Source organism: Hydra vulgaris, chromosome 10, assembly GCF_038396675.1.
Source record: "Hydra vulgaris chromosome 10, alternate assembly HydraT2T_AEP".
NCBI lineage: Eukaryota > Metazoa > Cnidaria > Hydrozoa > Anthoathecata > Hydridae > Hydra > Hydra vulgaris.
Genome location: NC_088929.1, coordinates 9,171,901 through 9,194,749, shown reverse-complemented (window position 1 = coordinate 9,194,749; position 22,849 = coordinate 9,171,901). Strand labels below are relative to the sequence as shown.

Here is a 22,849-nt window from a genome sequence, read left to right as displayed (position 1 = left end):
GTAAAGACTTGAGTTAAGTAAAGAGCGAAAAAATGTTTAGATGTCTAAAAATTACTTTAAAGTTAATTTAAATTGTTCCAGAGCCGACGACACCGTAAGAGTCGGGGGTGGGGTGGGGGGGGGGGAGTGGGGAGGATGGCATACCCCCACTTTTTTTTCTTAAAGAATTTTTTTTATAAAGAAAAAAAAATTCTAGATATAGAGAACTTTTTTTAAAAACTGAAGATTGTGCCCTCCACCTCTCACTTTGAAACCTGTGTCGTTGGCCCTGGTTTCTGATATAAGTTTGTGTTTAGATGTCTAATAGATAATACCAGTCAGTTTATATAAATTTTATAAAAAGACAACTTTTTGTTATTTTTTTTAAATGGAATACTCAAGCAAGATGATTAATTGTTCTTTATTCTAAAGTCTTTATTCTTAAATGACACTTGTTCACAAATCGTTATAGCTTAATTTCGTTTTAAAAGTCAACAAAGTGCGAAACTTCGTTTTTTGTTTTTTGATATACGGTTTGATGATAGATTGAATCTTCCCGTGCTAGGTCCATCCTTTAAAGACGTAATTTTTATAGAAAATGTCACGTTTTTTTCGAGCCGGAAGTTCTGAAAGTGAATCTGAGGAAAGCGAAGAGGAAGAAATCCAACGTCCTAAAGCAAACGTACCGACTAGGTATCAGAAATTACATTGGTTATGAAATAACAAAAGTATTTCCTCAGTTGTTGAATGTATTGAAATAATCACCTGTTATACTATAACGTATAAAAGCAACTGCATTTCGTTTAGTCATCGCTTTCATTTACCCAACATACTTCGTGTAAGGTCATCAACAGGGCCATAAAGAGAGAAAATAACTAAGACCATTTTGCCATGTCATGTATTCTTGCAATATAGGGCCTGTGAACTAATTATTCTATACAAGATAATAGAAATATAACAAGCTAATATTGAATATAAAAGTAATAACAATATTATATATATATATATATATATATATATATATATATATATGTATATATATATATATATATATATATATATATATATATATATATATATATATATATATATATATATATATATATATGCACGTCATCATTGTGCGTCTAATTTATACATGTATATATACATATATATATATATATATATATATATATATATATATATATATATATATATATATATATATATATATATATATACATATATATATATATATATATATATATATATATATATATATATATATATTTATATATATACTATTTTTATTGTTTTATTTTTATTATAACTATTTTATTATTATTATTATCATTATTATTATTTGTTGTTAAACTAACAACATCTACTTTGACTGACCACAATAAGAGTTGGACAAATGCCTAGTTATGGCACAGCAAGTTAATGCTTTTTCTATAAAAATGCATAACAATTTCATATTCATGAAAAAAAAATTTCATTAAGTTTTAGTTTTCATAAGTTAACAAATTGGCTCTCTAAACTAATTATACCAAACATAAATAGCTTTTTTACTAACAAACTGTATTTTTTGATTAATAATTGATTCTTTATTGTTGTAGCTTGTGGATCCTACTTGACTTTTTCTGCCTTGTTTTTTATATTCGTTAAAATTTTTGTTGATTCAAAATCATGTAAAAATAGAGGCCTAAATATTTATCAAAACTACTCTAGTTAGATTTTTTTAATTATAAATTTTGCATTGAACACACTAATATTAAAACCCATTATTCTCTAATAAATCTCTATGCTTGATCCTAACCCAACATACAATTATTTACATTTAATGTTTCACTTGATGAATACTAAATTTATAATCTTGCTTAGATATTTAGACCTATATTTTTTTTATAGTTCTGATAAAGTTGAAAATTTTCACAATTTTTCATAAGACAAAGTTGAGTATTAAACTATGCATGTGATAATACTTGAAAAAATAATCATGTCAACTTGCACAAAAATATAGTTTTTTCTATCAATATGTTAACATATTAGTAAAACTTATTAACATATTAGTAAAGTTTATTAACATATTAGTAAAAATATCAATAAGTTACAAGATAAACAGCTACAACTCCTCTCATTTTGAAAAGCATTATCATTAAATTTTTTCATTTTTATTATAAGTTATTCATGTAAAATATTTGTAAATATTGTACAGTCTTTTATAACTTTTTTTTAAGTTTTACCTCCATATCTTTTAGAAAATCTATTTTTGTTTTATTAAATCTCATCTTATATAAAATAATTTTAATAAAAATGTAAAAGAAAGTACTATACAATACACCATATGTGTGTTGGGTACTTGTAAAGTACTTTCTTGAAAGCAAGAAGTACTGAATTCCATTTTTCATCAGTAATCAATTTCAATAAATATTATTGGGTTGCCTAACTAAACGCTCTAATGCAGTGGATTAACTACAGTATGTTTTGAAATGCCTTAATAAAAAAATGATGGTTTTGTACAAACTATAAATGTAACTTTTGATATGTGAAGAGTTAACAAAAATACTAAAAGTAAATAATGAATCAACTAAACCTAGTAACGTATAATAATAACTTAATATATAGTAATTCTTTATATTTGATTAATATGTTCAACATAATTTATTTTTTTCATTGAAATAAAATCATATAGATAAAAATAATAAATTAAAAAAAAACTTTTTATGATAAAAATAAGTAAAATGAGCAATGTTGCTAACTTAAAAATTAAATAAAGAATTAAATAAATTTAAAAAATTCACCTCCTCAAGGTCATGAAGGCCAGACCCTATAGTTGAGGAGGCTGCTTTAGTTGTGGTTACAACCCTCTTTTAACTTTATAACTTCAAAACATGAACCTTAACAAACAAGGCTGCTGCCCGGAGAAGCAAATTAAGCGTGGTATTTCCAGGGACATGGTGGGGATCGAACTCGGAACTTCTTGCTTATGAGGCGAGCGCTCTACTAATACACCACTACCGCAAATATTCTTAAAGAAAATAGTTTGTAAACAAAGTTGTGTAAACATGCATTAATTGTGAATTTTGTTACTAAGTATGTACAGTTTTACATATATAAATGCCTTTTTATTGTTTCTTTATTTTTTAATTTTTAAAAAAAATTTCAATTTTATAATTGTTTTTTCATTAAAAATTGTTTTATTTAGATCATATCAGTTTAGTGATGATGAAGAAGATGCAAAACGAGTGGTTCGAAGTGCAAAAGACAAAAAGTAAGTTTTGATTATTATATTGAATCAAATTATTTTTTTAAATTCTGCTAAAAATTAATAATTTACTTTTATTTTTAATTATTTCTTATAATTAATTTATCTTTTTTATTATCTTTCTTACATCAGCAGAGATCTTATGTTTTTGATTTTATTCAACAAACCAAATTAGCAAAAAAATCTGATATTAACATTTGTTTTCACCATTAAATTTTTTTTCAAAAAATTATTTTGGAAAAAATCCAATTTTTCTATGAGGAAAATAAATGAAAACATTGAATGAAAAAAAGAAACAAAGTACAATTAGAAGAGAGAAATGGTTAGTTACATGTTACAAGAGAGAAATGGTTTAGTTACATGTTGCAAGCAAAATGATTGCACTTTTTATATCTATAAACTGCTAATGTTAATTAGTTAATGTTAATATTATTAACTCTCCTGTGCTAATACTTTTAAAACTTATTACTTGATACTAAAAAGTCAATCATTTTATGAAACACTGCTCTAAAAATGGCTGATGTTACATAAAATGAGGTTTTTACTAAATAGTTATATATTTTTAAGATTCCTATTACAGAAAACAAAAGAGCAAATGCGCAATCAGTTATTATAAATTTCTCTATAAATCATTCATTCAATGCAGTTTACGACTTACGAGAAAATGAATTAAAAGATTTAAAATAAAAATTAAAAAAAGTTCAATGTACAAAAATATTTAGCTTCAAAAACTATTTTAATGTTATCAAACCTCTTTTTTTTACGTAAGCTTCATTATGTTACCACTGTCCTAATACATTTTGTACACGTTTTTAGTTGCAATTTTATTCATAAAGTTGTAGATGTCATTTTATTCAATTTTATTTCAGAAATAATTTTAATGATTAAAGTATTTTTGGTTGTAATGTTTTCATACATTAATTGTACCTGCTCATAACCAAACTCTTAGTCAATTTTCTTTTGTGTATTTCTATATTAATTTTATATGGCTATATCAGTAGAATTTTTTGTGATGGAATGTGATAATATACAATACATTATAAAATGTCATGAAAGATTATATAAGCTGTGTAAATTTCAATTATAAAAGAAATTAAGTTTTAACAAGTTTTGTCTATTTAATTTTACAAGGAAACAGATTACAAAATTATTTTAATGTATGATATAATATTTTAAAAAATATATTTATATGTAAATTTATGTTTATCGTATATTTTAATATATTTATAAATATTTCATATTTAAATAACTAAAAAAAAGTTTTAAGTAATATAATAAAATTTTACTTTTTAATTGTTAGGTTTGAGGTTCTTCAAGTTTCATTGAAAAGTATTCGAAATAGTATGAAAATTAATGATGTTGTTAAGATACAAACAGGTATTTATTTATTATATATTATTTCAAATTTTTTTTTTTATATAATAATGCACTATTGTTGTTATTTTATATGTATAGTTTTGGGCCTAAGTTTGTCAACTTAGGACCCTACCGTCATTGAAACATCCTTGTAAACTCTTCTATGGGTTGATTACATATTGATTTGATACAGGGGCTATTTTAGGAAAATAATTTGGGCAGTGGTACCCACCGTGCCAGCACCTTTTTGTATGGAAATTTGCTGTAAGTAAACATTTTTTTTGCTAAAAAATGATGTTTGCTGTATAAAAATAAAGGTCCACAATTTCAATATTTTGGCAGTGCCCAAATACGGTTGGCGCTGTTGAAAACACTTTAGAATAGCCCCTGACAAACCGATAAAATTGAGTTTTATAAATGAGGTGACTTTTAATCAGAAAACTGATTCCACTGTTTCAGTTTCCTGAGTAAATGTGCTTGTACATCAAGCCCTTCAACCTATGAATCTTTACTTAAAGTTTGCTCATTTCAATTCCTCTATAAAAAAGGAAAAGCTTTTCTGCGTACATGCTATAAATATTATATTTTTAATATGTAACTTATTAGTGATGTACCGATAGCACTTTTTTGGCCGATACCGATGCCAATGAATTAACTAACTATTAAAATTTTGAAAATATAAAACCATACAGCTTTAAATAGTGTAATCTTTTTCATGGAATCAGTACTGGTAAACAAATACTTGGACTCAAATTAGAGTCAAACCATTATTTTAAAAGATATTCGAAAAACTCAGTTAAAAAAATACATTTTTTATTTTTTTTTACTATGGAAAGTAAACTTTCTAAAAATAAATACAATTTTTGAGGAACCCTTTTTATTTCATTTTTAAAAAGAAAATGAAATTTAAAAAGAAAACCCTTTTCATTTCATTTTTAAAAAGAAAAACTATATCATAAGCAGTTTACTTAGAATTCTTTATTAATTTAATAGTAATTTAGATATCTAAACAACAATCATATGTTGTTTAGATATCTAAACTATTTTTAGATAATTGAGTTGTTTTTATAATTATTTTATTTTGTGATGTTCTATCCCCACCTTGTCACTGGTAGTACTGCGCTAAACTTGTTTCTTGACGCAATTAAGCCTATGCCGATACCAATGCCGATTAATTGGTACATCACTATAACTTATATATAAATTGTTATATATTTAAATACTCTTATAGAAGCTTTTGCGTAAGAGTTGTGCGGACACAAGCCTTATATGACCACCCATATAATACTTTGTTTTGACAACTTGGCCATGGCTCTTTGCGAGTTTTAAAAATTAGCGCTTTTATAAAAGATGCTAAAAAGCAAAGCAAATTTAAACTAATAAAAATAATCCATAAATATAAAAGAGTATTAACTCTAAAAAAAAATAATTAACAAAATTAAACTAAAAATTTAAAGAAAAACATTTATTGTTTAATGTAAACTTAATTGTAAGTGAAAGTTTAAAATAAAATTTATCACAGCTCTATCAATCTTTATGATTCCTTTTCATGAATAAATAGGCTAATACAAAGGCGGATCCATAGTGAGGGGAAGGGCCATAAGAGTGTCTGATCCCTACCCCCTACCCCCTCAGATTTTTTTCTTTCTTCTTTTTCAGAAATCAATATATTTAACGCAGCATGATGTTTAAAATGTAAGTAAATTAGGCTGTTTAAAGTGCCGTAAAATTTAAAAAAATTTTGTGGTGCAAATTTTAAATTTTATTAAAAATTTAATAGGATTCAGGGTGCGACAAATCAACAAACATGCACACATTTGTTAAAAAACAGTCAGAAAAGCAAACATTACTTTTCTTTATTTTTGCTTATGCAAACAATGGCGTTTTATTAAGATTTTTTAAAACGAACGCAATTTTTTTTCAAATACTTCAGCAATTTTTTTTCAAATAATTTTCCGATTGATAGTTTTTGTTTATTATAAAAAGCACATATTTAAGATAAAAAACAATTAATTTCAGAGAATTTTAAAAATAATAAGCTAAAACATAATTACTTTTTTCAATAGCGTTTCCTTTAAGTACACTATTGAAGAAAATAATTATGTTTTGGCATGGTTTTTGCATGCGCTTACAAAAGCATGCAAAATTTTACATAAAATGAATGCTTTTGCAAAAACTTCAAAAGAAACGGTGCTTTATCATTATGATTGCTTTCTTTTATTGAAGAAAGCAGTCATAATGTTTAAGCATGATTTTTTTTTAGTAATTAACAATTAGATTAAAAGTTCTGAGCAAATGCATTCATTATAAATAAAATTTTGCATGCTTGTTTTTTTTTTTTAATTTTCTCATTTAGCTATAAGTGAAGTAATGTTTGCATATTACAAACTTTTTTAAAAGTGTTTTTAGTATCCAAACAACAACAAAAAATAAAAATTGAATAAATTTACCAAACATTGTTGATATATTTAATAAATTATAAACTAGGATAAAAATTATTTGAAAATAAAATCTCTTATTTGACATAAATCTCTTAAATTAGACTAACTGCCATGGCCAAGTTGTCAAAACAAAGTATTGTATGCGTGATCACATAAGGCGTGCGACCCCACGCCTCTTACGCAAAGGTTTGCATATAGTATTTATAGTAAAAAATTTTCTAGATTCCCTTTATTGTTACAACATTATATTATCACTCACACATACTTTACCAAATTTATCACTATCTCTGAAATTTTTACACAGTTTTCTCAAATTTCTGTTGTGAATCTTTAAAAAAATTTTTGCGATTTGAGTTATTTGTGATATTATTGTTTGGTAATTTAAGTTATTCTTAAAGGGATCCCAAAGTGCAGAGACAAGTTGTGTTCATTTTAAAGAGAATGATAAAAAAAAAAATGTTTGGGCAGAATTTTTACTAAGTAAAACAAAATAATAAATGTATACCAAGAAAAACAAACTTTGTTGTTTTACTCGCAGCTTTTACAAAAAACAAAAAAAAACATATTCAGAATAGCAGCAGTCTTGTTTGAAAAAGGTAGTCCTATGACATCACCTAGTCGGGTGTGGAAATATTTTACTATTTCTTATTAAAAAAAAGTCTTAACTGTAATATGCAGTACATGCAAACTAAACAGGGACGTGGTGGCCTTAGAGGCCATGCTGGATTCCTGCATGGGCTTTTCACTTTTGTATGTAAATATGGGCCTTTTAGCATTTAAAAATGGGTCTTTCAGCAATTTTTACTTTTTTCTGAAAAAAAATCTACAAATATTTTTATATTTACTATATTTATGTTTGCACAAATTCAATTTAATTAATCACATGATTCAACTTTAAGCGCAATTATATTAGTATTTTGCATAATAACTCTAACAACATTGCTCTGAAAACAAAGTAGATATTTGAAGATGTTTTATTAAATTATTTCATAAGAAAAATTATGAACCTTTTAAATGGTTTTTAACGTTTGTAAAATTAAAAAAATAAATTCAATAGTATATTGTAATTTATAATATAGAATTCATGTTTTGCATTTTTGTAACATTTCAAAATCGATATAAACTTGTTTTATAATAAAACAGTTTATGTGTTTTTATAATAATTAGTTTCTATTAATGGACATAGTATTGCTATTTTAAATGTACTTAAACAGTTTTAGTACTTATACAAATAATTAAAGGACAAATTTTGAAATGTCATCTTTTTAAAAGTATAATTATGCAATATATGTATTAAAATTGTATACATCAATTTCTTTGTCAGTCTTCCAAATCAGCATGTTTGGACAATTTATTATTACAATTAATTTATTTAGTCTATTTTCCAAAGTATTTATACATGTCAAATGCGATTAAAGTAATCATAAAATTACTCCCTGCTATCAATTAAAATAACTAAATGCATTGCATACATTTTTTTAATATATAACTCCCATAAGTTTCAAAATCTATATATATATATATATATATATATATATATATATATATATATATATATATATATATATATATATATATATATATATATATATATTATTTTTTTTAAACATCTTCGCTTCTAACAAAGCTGCAAGCAGCCACTAATTAAAGTTAGAAGTTACTGGAAGAGAAAAGATGATTGTAGGGCAAGATAACGATTGACAGACGACTTAAAGTATTGCAAATTATATGAATCAGGAAAACAAGATGAAGGAAGTAAATTCCAAAGAGCTGATGTTTGAGGAAAAAAACTAGATGAATAAGAGTTTTTGGAGCACTTAATAACAGTCACAAAAAAAGAATGAGACTTAATTGAATGATGAGTAACATAAGAATGAATTTTAGTAGATGGAACAAGAGACACTAGTGCCCATTATTTGTAGAAAAGAGAAAGAGAAGCAACATTACGACGATGTGATAATCGTTGGAGGTTGGCTGCAAGAGCAGGTCCAACTATGTTTACAATGCGTTTTTGCACCTTGTCTAAAAGAGAAAAGGCATCATTAGAAGATCCGCCCCAGATATGGCAACAGTATTCCATACAAGGCCGGATTTGAGATTTATAGAGATAGAGAATAGAATCCAAAGTAAGAAAGTGACGAGCTCGATAAAGAGATGCAACCTTAGCAGATGCTAATTTTGCAACGGATTTGATATATGGTTTCCAAGAAAGATTGGAAGTACGAGTTAATCCTAGAAGATGAAGAGTAGGTGACTCATCGAGTACATCATCGTTCATAAATATAGGAAGATCTAAATTATTGCGATAACGATTGGTTAAAAAAAATTGAGTTTTATTTGAATTAAAGTTCACCAGCCTCTGTGAGCCCCATGCTGTAGCAGAAGTGAGATCCTTTTCAAGCTCAAATGCCCCCTCCAAGCAATCAGAGGGTGTTGGTTTCTTATCACGAAAAGAATAAATGGTAGTATCATCAGCAAACAATGCCACCTTAGATGTGAGAATATCTGGAAGATCTTTAATGCAAATTAAAAAGAGTATAGGGCCAAGGATAGAACCTTAAGGAACCCCTGAAGTTACAGAATAAGAAGAAGAGTGTTGTCCATCGAGGACAACTTTTATGCTACGATTGGAAAGGAAGGATTCAATAATCTTAAAGATGTTGCCGGATACACCATAAGAAGAAAGCTTATGGAGAAGACCAGCATGCCAAACTTTATCAACTTTTGAAATTTTAAGAGCGATGGCCTTAACCTCTCCACCTTTATCTAATGCACAATAAAACCTATCAGTTATTACTGTTAGCAAATCAGCTGTAGAATGAGAAGATCGAAATCCATATTGATGGTCAGAAAGTAAGTTATTAGATTCAAGATAAGAAATTAAGTGATTGTTAATTAAAGATTCAAAAACCTTGCTTATGATAAGAAGAAGACTAATGGGACAGTAGTTAGGCGAATCAGATCGCTCTCCCGAATTTTTGAATATGGGGATAACAGATGATGCTTTCCAGCAGGCTGGAAAGCAAGACTCTGATAAGCAATTGTTAAATAGTTTTGAGAGTATAGACGCCAGCTCCGGAGAACACTTCTGCAAGACAATAACAGGTATGTTGTCCGGGCCACAAGCTGTAGGAGAGTCTAGGCAGGAAATCACTTTAGATACAGAATGGAATGGAATGATACAAATGTCAAGCAATGGATCAACCTGTTTGTTGGCAATATCAGGTACATTTCAACTAGTGGAATCAAGAGATGATGTTGATGTAAAGTTTTTAGCAAACAATTGGGCTTTGTCTTTAGGTGAGGTGACAAAGTCTGAACCATACAAGAGTGGTGGAATTAAAGATTTGCCCTTATTATTGACACTATTAAAGATTCTCCAGAAGTCACGAGAGCTTAATTTTTGAGATAAGATACAAGATTTCATGACCTTAAAATAGCAGACTTTGGCATTAAACAAAACCTTTTTACAATGGTTTCTAGCAGTAATAAACAGATGTCTGTTTACTGGAGAATTGTTTTGCTGATAGATATTGAAGTAACGGTTTTGATTGGCAATCGCGGCAGCACAGTGTGAGGAAAACTATGGAGGAGAGTGATGCTTGACCTGTAATTCTCGAGAGGGAATAAAAGATTCCATGCCAGCCTGAATCCATAAAGTTATGTAAGATGCGCATTTGTTGTGCATCTTACATAATTCCAGTCAGATTTACTGTAGTTGTAAGAGGTACGATACTAGGAGGATTCAGGTGATAAAGAAAAGTTGTCTGGAAAGCGAGTTGGAAAGTTGACTATTTGAGTTAGGGATTGAGAAAGGCAAAAGTTGTGGGCTGTAATGCCTGCAGAGTCACTGACACTAGAGCAAAGCCATTCATTGTGGTAAGCATTAAAGTCACCGACAGCAACAATATTAGCTGATGGATAATAAGAGAGGGTTTGGTCAATATGATCAGAAATAACATCAAAAAGAGTGCAGTCTTGAGATGAAGGAGAGCAAAGATAAAGGCGATAGAGTGAAGTGGTGCTAAATGAAAGCACATGAAAGATTAGTCAGTGGATTCAAACCTTGTTTCACAACAAATAGGTGAATTCTTATGAATGTAAATGCCCAGGCCATGCATGTGACTATTGGAGTCTTTACGAATTAAAGGAAGATAACCATCAACACTAAGATTGCAAGATGAAACAGCTGAACTCAAAATAGTCTCACAAAGAGCAAGTAGGCCTGGTGAACTTTGCATGAGATAAGACTCTACAGAAGTAAAGTTGCTTCAAAGACCACGAATATTGGTGAGTGATAGGTTTAGAGAACTTGGTGATGATAATGGTTTTTTGTGTTTTATAGTTTTTGGTACTTTATTTATTTTAAAATTAGATTGAAGAACTTGACTCAAAGCATAGATAGTACTCAGAACACTGTTTAATAGCCCAAGCAATTGCCTCATTACTACTAATAAACCCTAAGCCATAACAAAGGGCTCCAAATGTGGCCTCCGCAATGCACACCAAAAGTACAAACATGCAATCCAAAAGTACAAACATATATATATATATATATATATATATATATATATATATATATATATATATATATATATATATATATATATATATATATATATATATAAATCTATTACTACAATGTATGCATGTATGTTCAAAATAATATAAAGATTCAATTGCTTTTAATTTTTTTGTTATCATTTTTTAGGTTTCGATTTATTTTTAAAATGAAAAAATAAACTAAATAATATTTTCAGAAAAATATGAAATACTTTTCAATTAAGTAACTGCTAAATAAAACTACAATATATAATATATCATATATAATTATAAATAATGTCAGTTATGGGACCAATTTTAGAGCGCTGTTTTGTGTTTATGCTCTTCAAAATGCTAGTTAAAATGCAGAATCAAACAAAAGCATAAACTATCTATAAAAAATAATTTCATTATTTTTAAATTTTTTTCAATGTATGATCTAAGACAATTTATATTAAAATAAAATAAAAAATATAATATTATATAAAACTAAAATCTTTGATATTTACATAAACATGCTGCAGCGCGGTGTTACCATCTTTATTTTTAAAGTATTATGAACCTCAATTTGTTGGTTTGTACTTCAACTTTTTGGTTTATATTGACAATTTATTAAAATAAGGTCAGTTTTTGGTGATATAAGCATTACATATATAAATTTTATCTCTCTCTCTCTATCTCTCTCTCTCTCTCTATATATATATATATATATATATATATATACATACATACATACATACATACATACATACATACATACATACATACTGGGGCTAGAAATTTCCGCATAACTTTTCAGGGTCCCAGAAAAATTTAGCTGAAAATCAGCGGTTTTTTAATGAAAAAGATAATATTCAGCGTTAAATGTTTTTAAAAAAAAGGTCCTCAAATTTCAATTTGGGCAGTGCCCAAATACGGTCAACACTGTCGAAAGTTATCTAGAATAGCCCCTGATATATATATATATATAGTCTATATATGGGTCTTTACATTTATCACATGTGGTGAAATCCCGCATATATAGGCTTTTTTTAATAAAACCTGGCATGGGTTTTTTAGAGCCACCACACCCAAATTTATTCTTACATTTCACAGATCTTAACACAAAAATATTTAAAAATCAAATTTTTTTCATCTAATGAAATAATTTTAATTCAATTTTAAAAATTGTTTTTATAAAAATTTTTTACAAAATTTAAAAAAATTTTGAATTTTTAAATTATTTTTTCTAAGTAAATCTAAAACACTTCTTTCATATCTGAAGCTATGCAAAAAACACAAAACAAACGTTACCTAAAATTGAAAGATTATTTTTAGTTTAATTTAGTCAGAACATAATCATGCAACAAGATTGCATTTTAGCATAGTATGAAGCAAATAAAAGTAGCTTCGAACAATAAATATCTTATAGCTCAGAAGAATATATCCATCTTCTGTTGAAACTGAACATATGGTGTGTGGGACAAGATTATTTTCCACAAAGATATAGGTTTGCCTCTGAAACAAAAGAAATCCTTATGTTTTTCCATTACATCTTTTGTTTTTGTAACAAATACTAAACATTCTTTATTACCTGCTATTGGTGTTGTCTTTAAAATCCTGTTAAAAGTTGTTATTTTCTTAGTATTCGATTTCAAAGTGTCTTATTTTGAAAAAATGTGTTTATGTCGTTTTATTTCTCAGTTTACTTTTGAAGTATAAATGAAAAACATTAATTCTTATAAAGTTTTGTTTTTAATTCTTTTCTTTTTATAGTTAAAGAAACTGATCTATTACTTTAATTGAAATTGTTTAATATCTTTGAAAATAAGCATTCAGATCAGATTTTGATTGGATGGATTTTGTTTGACATAATTTAACTTTTGTTGTTGTTTAATTTATGCTAATTTAAATCTTTTTTTTTTGTTTTTTTGTTATTTCACTTCCCCAAGGCCCAGAAGGCCACTACAGATAAGGAGGCTACTTAATTGTGGTTATAACCCTCTCTCAACTCTATAAATCTGAAACACGAACCTTGACGAACAAGGCCGCTGCGCGGAGAAACAAGTTGAGCGCGGTACTACCAGGGACGTGGTGGGGATCAAACTCGGAACCTCTCGCTTATGAAGCGAGCGCTCTACCACTACACCACTACCGCATCTATGTGAATCTTGTAAAACACAAAGTGTAAGTGCATTTAGCGCTTTAAAGAATATTTTTAACAAATTGTACTTTAGTGGCTATATCAAAAAATTAATGGTTACAACAAAATTATTGGTAAAAAAATTATTTTTTCTAGGTTTCTATTCTTGTAAAATTTGAAATTTTTGGTTCGTTAATTGCTGAAATTTTAACAATTGAAAATAGTATGCACTTGAAAAACCATAAATACAAATTTAAGAAAGAAATTTAAGAAACAAAGTCAACTATTTTTATAAATTGAAAAATAAAAATTCTGTACATAATATTTCTTTATTGGAAGTTAACAAAAAAAAAGAGCTAGCAGCTAGAAAGAATTAGTTAACAAGTTAGTTAGCTAAGGAACAAACAAACAAGGAAGTTAACAAAAAAAAGAGCTAGCTAGCAAGAAAGGAATTGACATAAGACATAAAAAAAACTGTAAATTTTATGAGTCAGGAAAACATAATGACAGGAGAGAATTCCAAAGCACTGATGTTTGCAGAAAAAAACTAGATAAATAAAACTTTTTCGAGCATGAAGGAACACTTACAATAAAAAGTTAATCTGAATAAAGGTCGCACTATTGAGTTTTGGTTGATGAAGCAAGTGATGATAACTTGGCTGAGCAAGTGACCATAGGAGTATTTTTAGAAAACAGAAAGAGGTGTAACTTTATGGCTATGGGACAAAGGCTTGAAAAGGTATTTCATAACATGTCGGTGAGAAGTTAGTCGAAAGTAAAGGTAAGTATGCTAATATTATGTCACAAAACAAAAGAGTTATGAGATAACGTACATCAGATAACAATGTCGCAAGTAATTTAGTTGTGGTATTATGGACAACTGTAATGTCCATCTGTTGGTACCATGAATAATATACATAATGAAAAAAAAAATTCTTAATGTTTTTTATATATATATATATATATATATATATATATATATATATATATATATATATATATATATATATATATATATATATATATGTACATCAACAAAATTTTATTCTTATTAAAAAATTAATACATTAGCAAAGTTGTTTTTTTAAAACTAGAAATAATCCAATCTTTTGCAGAAACATAGATAATAATTTATTTATTCTCAATAAAACAAATATTTGCCAAAAATGAAGATATTTTCTATTTATCAATTTAAAAATATTTTATTTTTTTAGCAATTTTTTGTTACTCTTTTTTGTAAAACTTGTTCAGCAAACTGTATTGAAAAATAGTTTATTTTGATGTTTTTGCAAAATTGTCATTATAAATTAAAAGTTTTATAAGCATTACGCAGCTTGTTGTGAAGCAATCAGCTATATCAAAATTTTTGTGAAGTTTATGAATAATTTGTGAAAAAGTTACGAAAGTTATTTTAAATGATTTTACAATTAATTGAATTTTAATCAGGTTTAATTCAATTTTATAATTATTTTTATTTCAATTTTTTAAATTCAATATCAGGGAAAGTACTACTTAGGTTAGTTTTATTTATGAACATTGTTGGTAATTGATAATTTTCGAATAATCACACACAGAAACTTGTATATGTTTGTGTCTATTATTATTATGAAATTAATTCATAATAATAAAACTGGAAATATTCAATTTACTCTCATTTAGTTCTAACTTAAATAAATATTTTGTAAACATAGAATGGTATTCATTAGTAATGGTATCAAAAAATGAAAATAAAAGTTTGAAGTGGAATCATGCACAGAACAGAAAAACGCAAATTTTAGTTACTAGATAAATAAACTTTAATTTTTTCAGAAAATATGTTTCAGCAGTATACTATTTTTTTAAAATGATATTCTAAATATTAGTAAAGATTTCCAGAAAGATAAAGGATTACACTATGTATCACAGCAATCATTTAAATACAGTTCATATATGGTCACACTTGAAAGTCATGCACAGAAGTTGCAAGTTTATTGATTTCATGTAGTTATTTTTATGGAATTAATCTGCTTGTGGGTATTTCAAGTGAAGTATAATGTCTCTACAACTCTTACTTGATATATTTTTGATGAGAAATAGCAGTCAACAATATTTTTTAAACTATTGTGACATAAACACATAAAAAAATATATATTTAAATATTCAGGCAGCCTAAATCATAAAAAAAAATTTTTTTGTTAGAATTGTTCTTTAAGAAAATCATAATAATTTGCAATTTTTTATTTAGAATATGAAAATTTAACGAAAGGCTATGAAAAATCAAAAACAATTATTCAAAAAGAAGGAATTCCAAACTTCTTCATTAAAGGATTAGCTGATTTAGAAGACTTTATTCAGCAGGTATTTTATGAAAGTTTTAAAGTTTTAAAACTCTCAAAAAACTTCTGTTTTTGTGTTTTCAAACTTTTTTGTGTGTGTGTTTGCAAATTAACATCTTAATTTAAACAGTATAAACATGAGTATTTTTAACCAATCTGTTTTTACAATCTAAAAGAAATCTCTTTGCATTAAATACTAAAATTTGTTAGAACATTTATTTATTATTTGTTAGAATATTTATTTATTATTTGTTAGAATATTTATTTATTATTTGTTAAAATATTTATTTATTATTTGCACTATTAACAAGTCTGTTTTACAATTTTTGTGTGAATAGATTTAATTGTATATCAGTGCCAAAGAAATATTCATTTGCAACTCACAGAAAATTTATATTTTTTCTAATGATACTTATAATGAAGATAATAGAACTTTTCCATTGTTAAAGAAATCTCTTTGCATTAAATACTGAAGTTTGTCAGAATATTTATTTAAACACTTATTATGTGCACTGTTAAATCTCTTTGCATTTAAGTTTGTTCAAATATTTCCTAAAACAGTTTAAACATGTGCACTGTTAACAAATCTGTTCTACAATTTTTGTGTGAATAGATTCCGTTGTATATCAGTGCAAAAGAAATATTCATTTGCAACTCATAGAAAGTTTATATATTTTCTAATGATACTTATAATAAAGACATTTAAATTTTTCCATTATTAAAGAAATCACTTTGCATTAAATACTAAAATTTGTTAGAATCATTATTTAAACACTTATTATGTGCACTATTAACAAATCTGTTTTACTATTTTTGTGAGAATAGATTCCGTTGTATATCAGTGCAAAAGAAATATTCATTTGCAACTCATAGAAAGTTTATATATTTTCTAATGATACTTATAATAAAGACATTTAACTTTTTCCATTATTAAAGAAATCACTTTGTATTAAATACTAAAATTTGTTAGAATCATTTAAACATTTATTATGTGCACTATTAACAAATCTGTTTTACTATTTTTGTGAGAATAGATTCCGTTGTATATCAGTGCAAAAGAAATATTCATTTGCAACTCATAGAAAGTTTATATATTTTCTAATGATACTTATAATAAAGACATTTAACTTTTTCCATTGTTAAAGAAATCACTTTGCATTAAATACTAAAATTTGTTAGAATCTTTATTTAAACACTTATTATGTGCACTGTTGACATATCTGTTCTACAATTTTTGTGTAAATAGATTTCATTGTATATCAGTGCAAAAGAAATATTCATTTGCAACTCATAGAAAGTTTGCATATTTTCTATTGATACTTATAATAAAGACATTAAACCTTTTGAATTAGTGAAGAAATCTTTAAATTTTAGAATTTAATGCATTAATTACTAAAATTAGTTAAAATCCTGAGCAGCCCTATAGAGAGTCATGGTTTAACAGAGAACATTAGAGAAAATAAGAACAATAGAGAATTAGAGATTTAAAACCAGCCCTTGCTGTTTATGTGGCGATGTTAGGGGTGAACTTTCAATTTTTTCAAACCAATTAAAATAATACATAGCTCAGTCCAAAAAGTATTTTAGATACAAGAATTTGAAGGAATATTAATAAAATAAATAAACAAATTTCAAAAGTACATTAGTATGTTTTCAGTTAAAATATGATTTTTTTCAAGGTTTTTAATAAATATTAAAATACAGCTTTCCCAACCAAAATAACAAAGTGAATGTTTTTACTTATTTTTTATTGTATGTAATTTTTATGTAAAATTGCTCTTATGCCAGTGTTAGTAAATTTGTTTTGGTGCACTTATATTGATTTGCATTTATAAAACAACTTTACACTTATGCAAGCTTGCACTTATGCTTATGGTTACAAATTCATTTTGCACTTGAGCAGATTTTCAGTTATGCAATTTGCCCATTAATATTCCCTGATATTTGCACATTATTACTCCCTGATATGTGCACTGTTATCAACTTTGTTTAACAGTTTTTATGTAAATATGTTATGTTATATACTAGTGCTAAATGAATGTTCATTTTTAACTCATTGAAAATTTATGTTTTTTTTTACTGATACTTATAATGAAGATTTAAAAAATGTTTTCATGTTTAGTCTTCTGCAAACCAATAATTTGCTCTGGAACTGGCATTTGTCAACTTTTATCAAAATATTAAATTTATATAATAAGTTATTCCAACAAACTTTTTATTTACCTTTTTACATAGCTGTGTTATCAGCATTGATATTAACTTAATATTCCAGATCTACCATTAGTGGGGGTTAGTTACTTTTCCTACTTCGAAATTGAGTTTTTTTTATATAACCTTTAATTTTATGATTATTATTTGTTTGATATATTTAATATGATTATATAAGTTTATTATGTTAATAATATCAACATAAAATAAATTTTATATAATTAAAAATTATTTGTTTTAGCAATGGGAAGATGCAGAAGGCAGGAAAAAGTTATCAAAACTAAATGCAAAGGTTTATAATTTTACATAATAGTGTTAGGATTTCTCATTTCCCGTAAATTTAGCATCCCGGGATTCCCGGTGTGTAACTTATTTATCCCAGGATTTCCTGGCATAATTTTTAATATAATAACAAGCGGTTTGATTTGTCGCTTAATCGAAAACAAATTTTTCCCATATATAGACCTGCTGCAGAAAAAGCTCTTTCTGATTCAATTGATGTCGGCTTGATGGTCATTAATGTGGAGTATAATTCATTCAAAACTTTCGCTACGCTTTCCAGTTGCCTCAAAAAGTTTGATTTCTTTTGTGAAGTTTTTTAAGTTGCTACTGTCTTCTAGAGCTGCTTTTTCTACTTGTTTGACATTACAAATAGTCGCATACAATTTTTGTTCAAGTGTCAAAATATTTTTGACTAATAAATTTAGAGCAATAGATTGATGTATTGACGGGTCAGAAACCATGCTTTTTTTATCACGACTTACTTCAATTATTTCATTATTTAATGAACTAGTCCTAGCATTCTCTATGTACAACAAGGTATAATTTTTTTTTGCTGCTTTTAATGCATGTTTGACGGTAAGAGTAGTTTGGAGTTGATATTTGATTCCTGATTATAACTAATTGGGTTGTTTAAAAATTTTATATTAGTCCAATTAAATTGGCATTTCTGCATTCTTCAATTCTCTGCTGCACAAATTGAAGCAGTTTATTAGATATCAATTTTTTTTTTCTCCGCCAAATCGTCTAAGATGAATATCATTTCACCTTCTGCGTCAAGTAGAGTAGCATTACTTCTACCAAGTCTTTCTATTCCAACTTTTATCGGTTGCCGAGATTTTGTTATAGCGTTTATAATTGCATATTCATCTTCGGAGATACTCAGAACTCCTTTTAAATCGATCATTGCTTTTAGTATACATGTTTTTAGTTTAAGGTATCTTTCCAGCATTGCAACAAGTCTATTCCACCTTGTTTTGACATCTAATATCAGCTTCAGTACCTTATGAAACATAGATTTTAGGTAGATTTGTAAAACATCATTTTTAAGAGGTGATTTGCAGAACATTTGTACCACTTTTCGAACCATCTGAATTGTTAAGGCTATATTTACACTATTTTGTAAATCATCAATAAACATAACACCTGTTGAGCTGTATGACTCATCATTACAGTCAAATACATCATCAAACTAATCGTAAACTGTGATTCAAGTTCAATATATTTTGCTGAATCTGACTTTTTGTAAAGAATATCACATACTGCCAAATGAAGTCTGTGGGCATAACACAGCTGATGTTCAATACCACTTAGCCGTCCAAATTTTTTCATTACGGATGCTTGGTCAGTGACATTAGCTATGATGTGCTTTTTAATTGATAAATGGAAATCTGACAGTTTATTTTCAACCAAATCAATAATTTTTTCTGCAGGAGGTGATCCAGCTATTTGAGTCAATCCCAGGTTCCAAAACTTTGTTAATAAGTGTAAATTTACATTTAAATAGCGTTGATTTTTTAAAGATGTACATTTGTTTAACAATAAAAAAAATCCCGACCTGCTAGATATTTTTTTTGTTATCTCTAAAACCCCAGTTTGTTTAGCTAAATCATATTGTTTTTTTTTTTATCATACTCATAACATGGGATGGATTTTTTGGTAATAACATGCCTTTTTCAGATAATGATTTTCTAATAAATTCACTTTTTGTTATTGAGAAGCCATCCACTGTTGCTAGCTTTGACACAATTTCCTCGATAGTCTGCTGTTTAACAATGTGATTTTCTTTTGCAAAATTTTTATTTCCGAACCAGTAACTTCGTGTTGACGCTTCATATTTAAATCTAAATCTTTATGTGTGTTTTTTAAATGACGAAGGAGCTCATTTGTCGAAAATTCTTTACACATCTTTACATTACACTTTTTGCAAATGGCAGATTCGTCAGATTTTTCTTTACAAAAATACTGCTATGCTTTTGATCCGTTTACAATTGACATGGTATAACTAAATTGAATCGTAAAACAACTGAAGGTAAAGTTATAAATATTTCTTACATATGTATGTTATCTTACGTATGACTTTATATGTCTTTGTTTGTCGTTTTTTAAATACAAAAATTATTAAATATTTCAATACAGAAAAAGTTTAACTTTTCAATAATTTAGAAGTTTGAAAATCAAACTTATTGTTTTCGTTGCAAGAAATCTTTTTTCTTTTTTACTCATATTTTATAACGAGAAAAAAGAAAACATCGCATTGCAAATTGCAATGCATTCCTTGAGTTAGATAGTTTAAGATAGTTTCAATAACATTTCTTATTATGCTTGGTTTTAATATAAGATATGCAATTAAATGCAATAATATTTTTCGTATTTTTGGTCGAATTAGTTCAAACAGTTATCATATGTAAAATTTAAAAAAAATTGTGTTCCGGGATATAACAGTGATATCCTGGGAAATCCCGCTGCCACTTTTATCCCCGGTAAAACGGGATCTCGTTTGAGAAACCCTAAATAGTATATAATGGTTTTGTATATTATATAACACACTTATACACATACAAACACACACACATTGTTTTCATTCTATTGCATTATCAGTCAGGGTGTTAGCCAGCCCAAGGGCACCACCTATAACGCAGAATTCCCAATGGGTTTAAAATTCCCAAATTTTAATGACTTTTTTTAATTATAAAGTAATAAGACTAATTTATTAAAAAAATCCCAATTTTTTTTAAACTAGCAATAAATATTTCCAATATTGCAAAAAACGCGGTAAAAATGTATCATCCGTCAGTCTATAAGCGTGAAACAGTTTGTGATTTTAAGATATATTCCATGATTTTTTTAATTTTTTTTTATAAGTTATGCTTTTTTAAACTTTTTTCTGTAATTTTGAAATAATTTTTTTAATTATCCTTAATCTCATTGCAGTTTTAAATGTTTCAAAGCTTAAGTGTTCTTTATAAAATTATGTTTGCACATTGATTTTTTAACCAAAAAAAATTTTTTTTTTGTTCACTTTTAAAAAAATTTTTTAGGCTCTTGCTTCATTGCGACAAAAAGTCAAAAAGTTTAATCGTGAATTTGAAGAGAAGATAGTTGATTACAAAAAGGTAATTTATATCAAGTTTTAAACAATTGATCATATTTTTAAAATACTGATAGAGCTAAAGCCGCTTTGTATACAGACGTTACAGCTACTTTCTATATTGCAGTCATTTACAGCTTAACTACTTTTACAACTGTTTGTATTTAAATAATAAAAAAATATTTAAAAGTAACTCTTGTCATATGAAATTAAGTAACAAAAAATAGTCGAAAATATTAATCTCCATACACTATATTAGATATATTTATATATTTACTACAGTGTATATAGATACCATTTTGGTAACATTTTTTGCTTGTTCTACTAAATGTTACCAAATGTTCTTTGTATTTATTGGTTGATGTGTGTACTAGAGCCACTAGTACCAGGCTCTTTTTAGTATGATGTCAGACTGCTTATTATTAAACATTTTATAAGTTTTATTTTAATTTTTGAACGAGCAAATCAAACTTATAAAAACAATTTTAATTTGATTTATTAAACTATGAAAAAGAAAAACTTTTGTCATGTTTAATAAATCATAAAAAATTTTTTTTTAATAAACATGATCTTTTTGTTTCCTGCTTCCACTTGTGTATAAAGTCTTGTATTATCTCTTCAGGTGGTTCCAGTGATATGATTTTGTGCCAGAGTTTTATGCTTAAATTGGTTTTGCATGTTTTAGATAAATATAATTCATCGTTTACTTCAAAGTATGATTTAATGTCTTCCATTAAAGAAAATTTAAAAAAAGAATGTTTTCTAATTTAATTTCTCTAAAAGTAATAAGGTTCAATTTATTAAAGAATATTTCCAAAGTATTAAAACAAAGTATAACAAAATATTTTCAAACTTAATTTAATAACTTAATTGCACTCAATGAAATAAATGTACAGAGCATCAAAATAATTTTAATTTTTTTAATTTATTGCAACAATTTTTTTTTATATCTAAAGTTGAGTTAACAAATAAAAAAAAAAATAAACCTGTTATGTTATGATAGTGACTTACTATCATGATATTGTTATGATAGTGACTTATGTTATGATAGTGACTTATGTTATGATATTTTTGTGAACTCATGAATAAACTCACTCAAATAAAGTTAAAAAGTGTAATAATAATAATTGAAAATTTAGTTAAAATTAAAAATTACCTACTTAATAAGTCTTATAAAAGTTAGTAATCTAATTTTTGAACAAGCAAATCGAAATGGTCCGAACAGTTTTAACTTGAACAATATAAAGATATAACATAAATAAAATT

The 22,849-nt window shown here is 26.6% G+C and overlaps 1 protein-coding gene across 2 annotated transcripts in view; it reads left to right on the top strand.

Annotated features, from left to right (window-relative positions):
- Positions 1-451: 451 nt before the first annotated feature.
- The window catches only part of LOC100197228 (eukaryotic translation initiation factor 3 subunit C), a 35,758-nt gene continuing 13,360 nt past the window's right edge, over positions 452-22,849 (top strand). Inside the window, exons 1-6 of one of the 2 annotated variants that reach the window (XM_065807207.1) lie at positions 452-672; positions 3,170-3,235; positions 4,530-4,606; positions 15,915-16,027; positions 18,455-18,505; positions 21,534-21,608. In XM_065807207.1, the coding sequence (XP_065663279.1) occupies positions 578-672; positions 3,170-3,235; positions 4,530-4,606; positions 15,915-16,027; positions 18,455-18,505; positions 21,534-21,608 (477 nt within the window). In that variant the 5' untranslated portion in view covers positions 452-577. The remainder of the gene's footprint in view (positions 673-3,169; positions 3,236-4,529; positions 4,607-15,914; positions 16,028-18,454; positions 18,506-21,533; positions 21,609-22,849) is intronic. The other variant, XM_065807208.1, reaches the window with a different exon arrangement.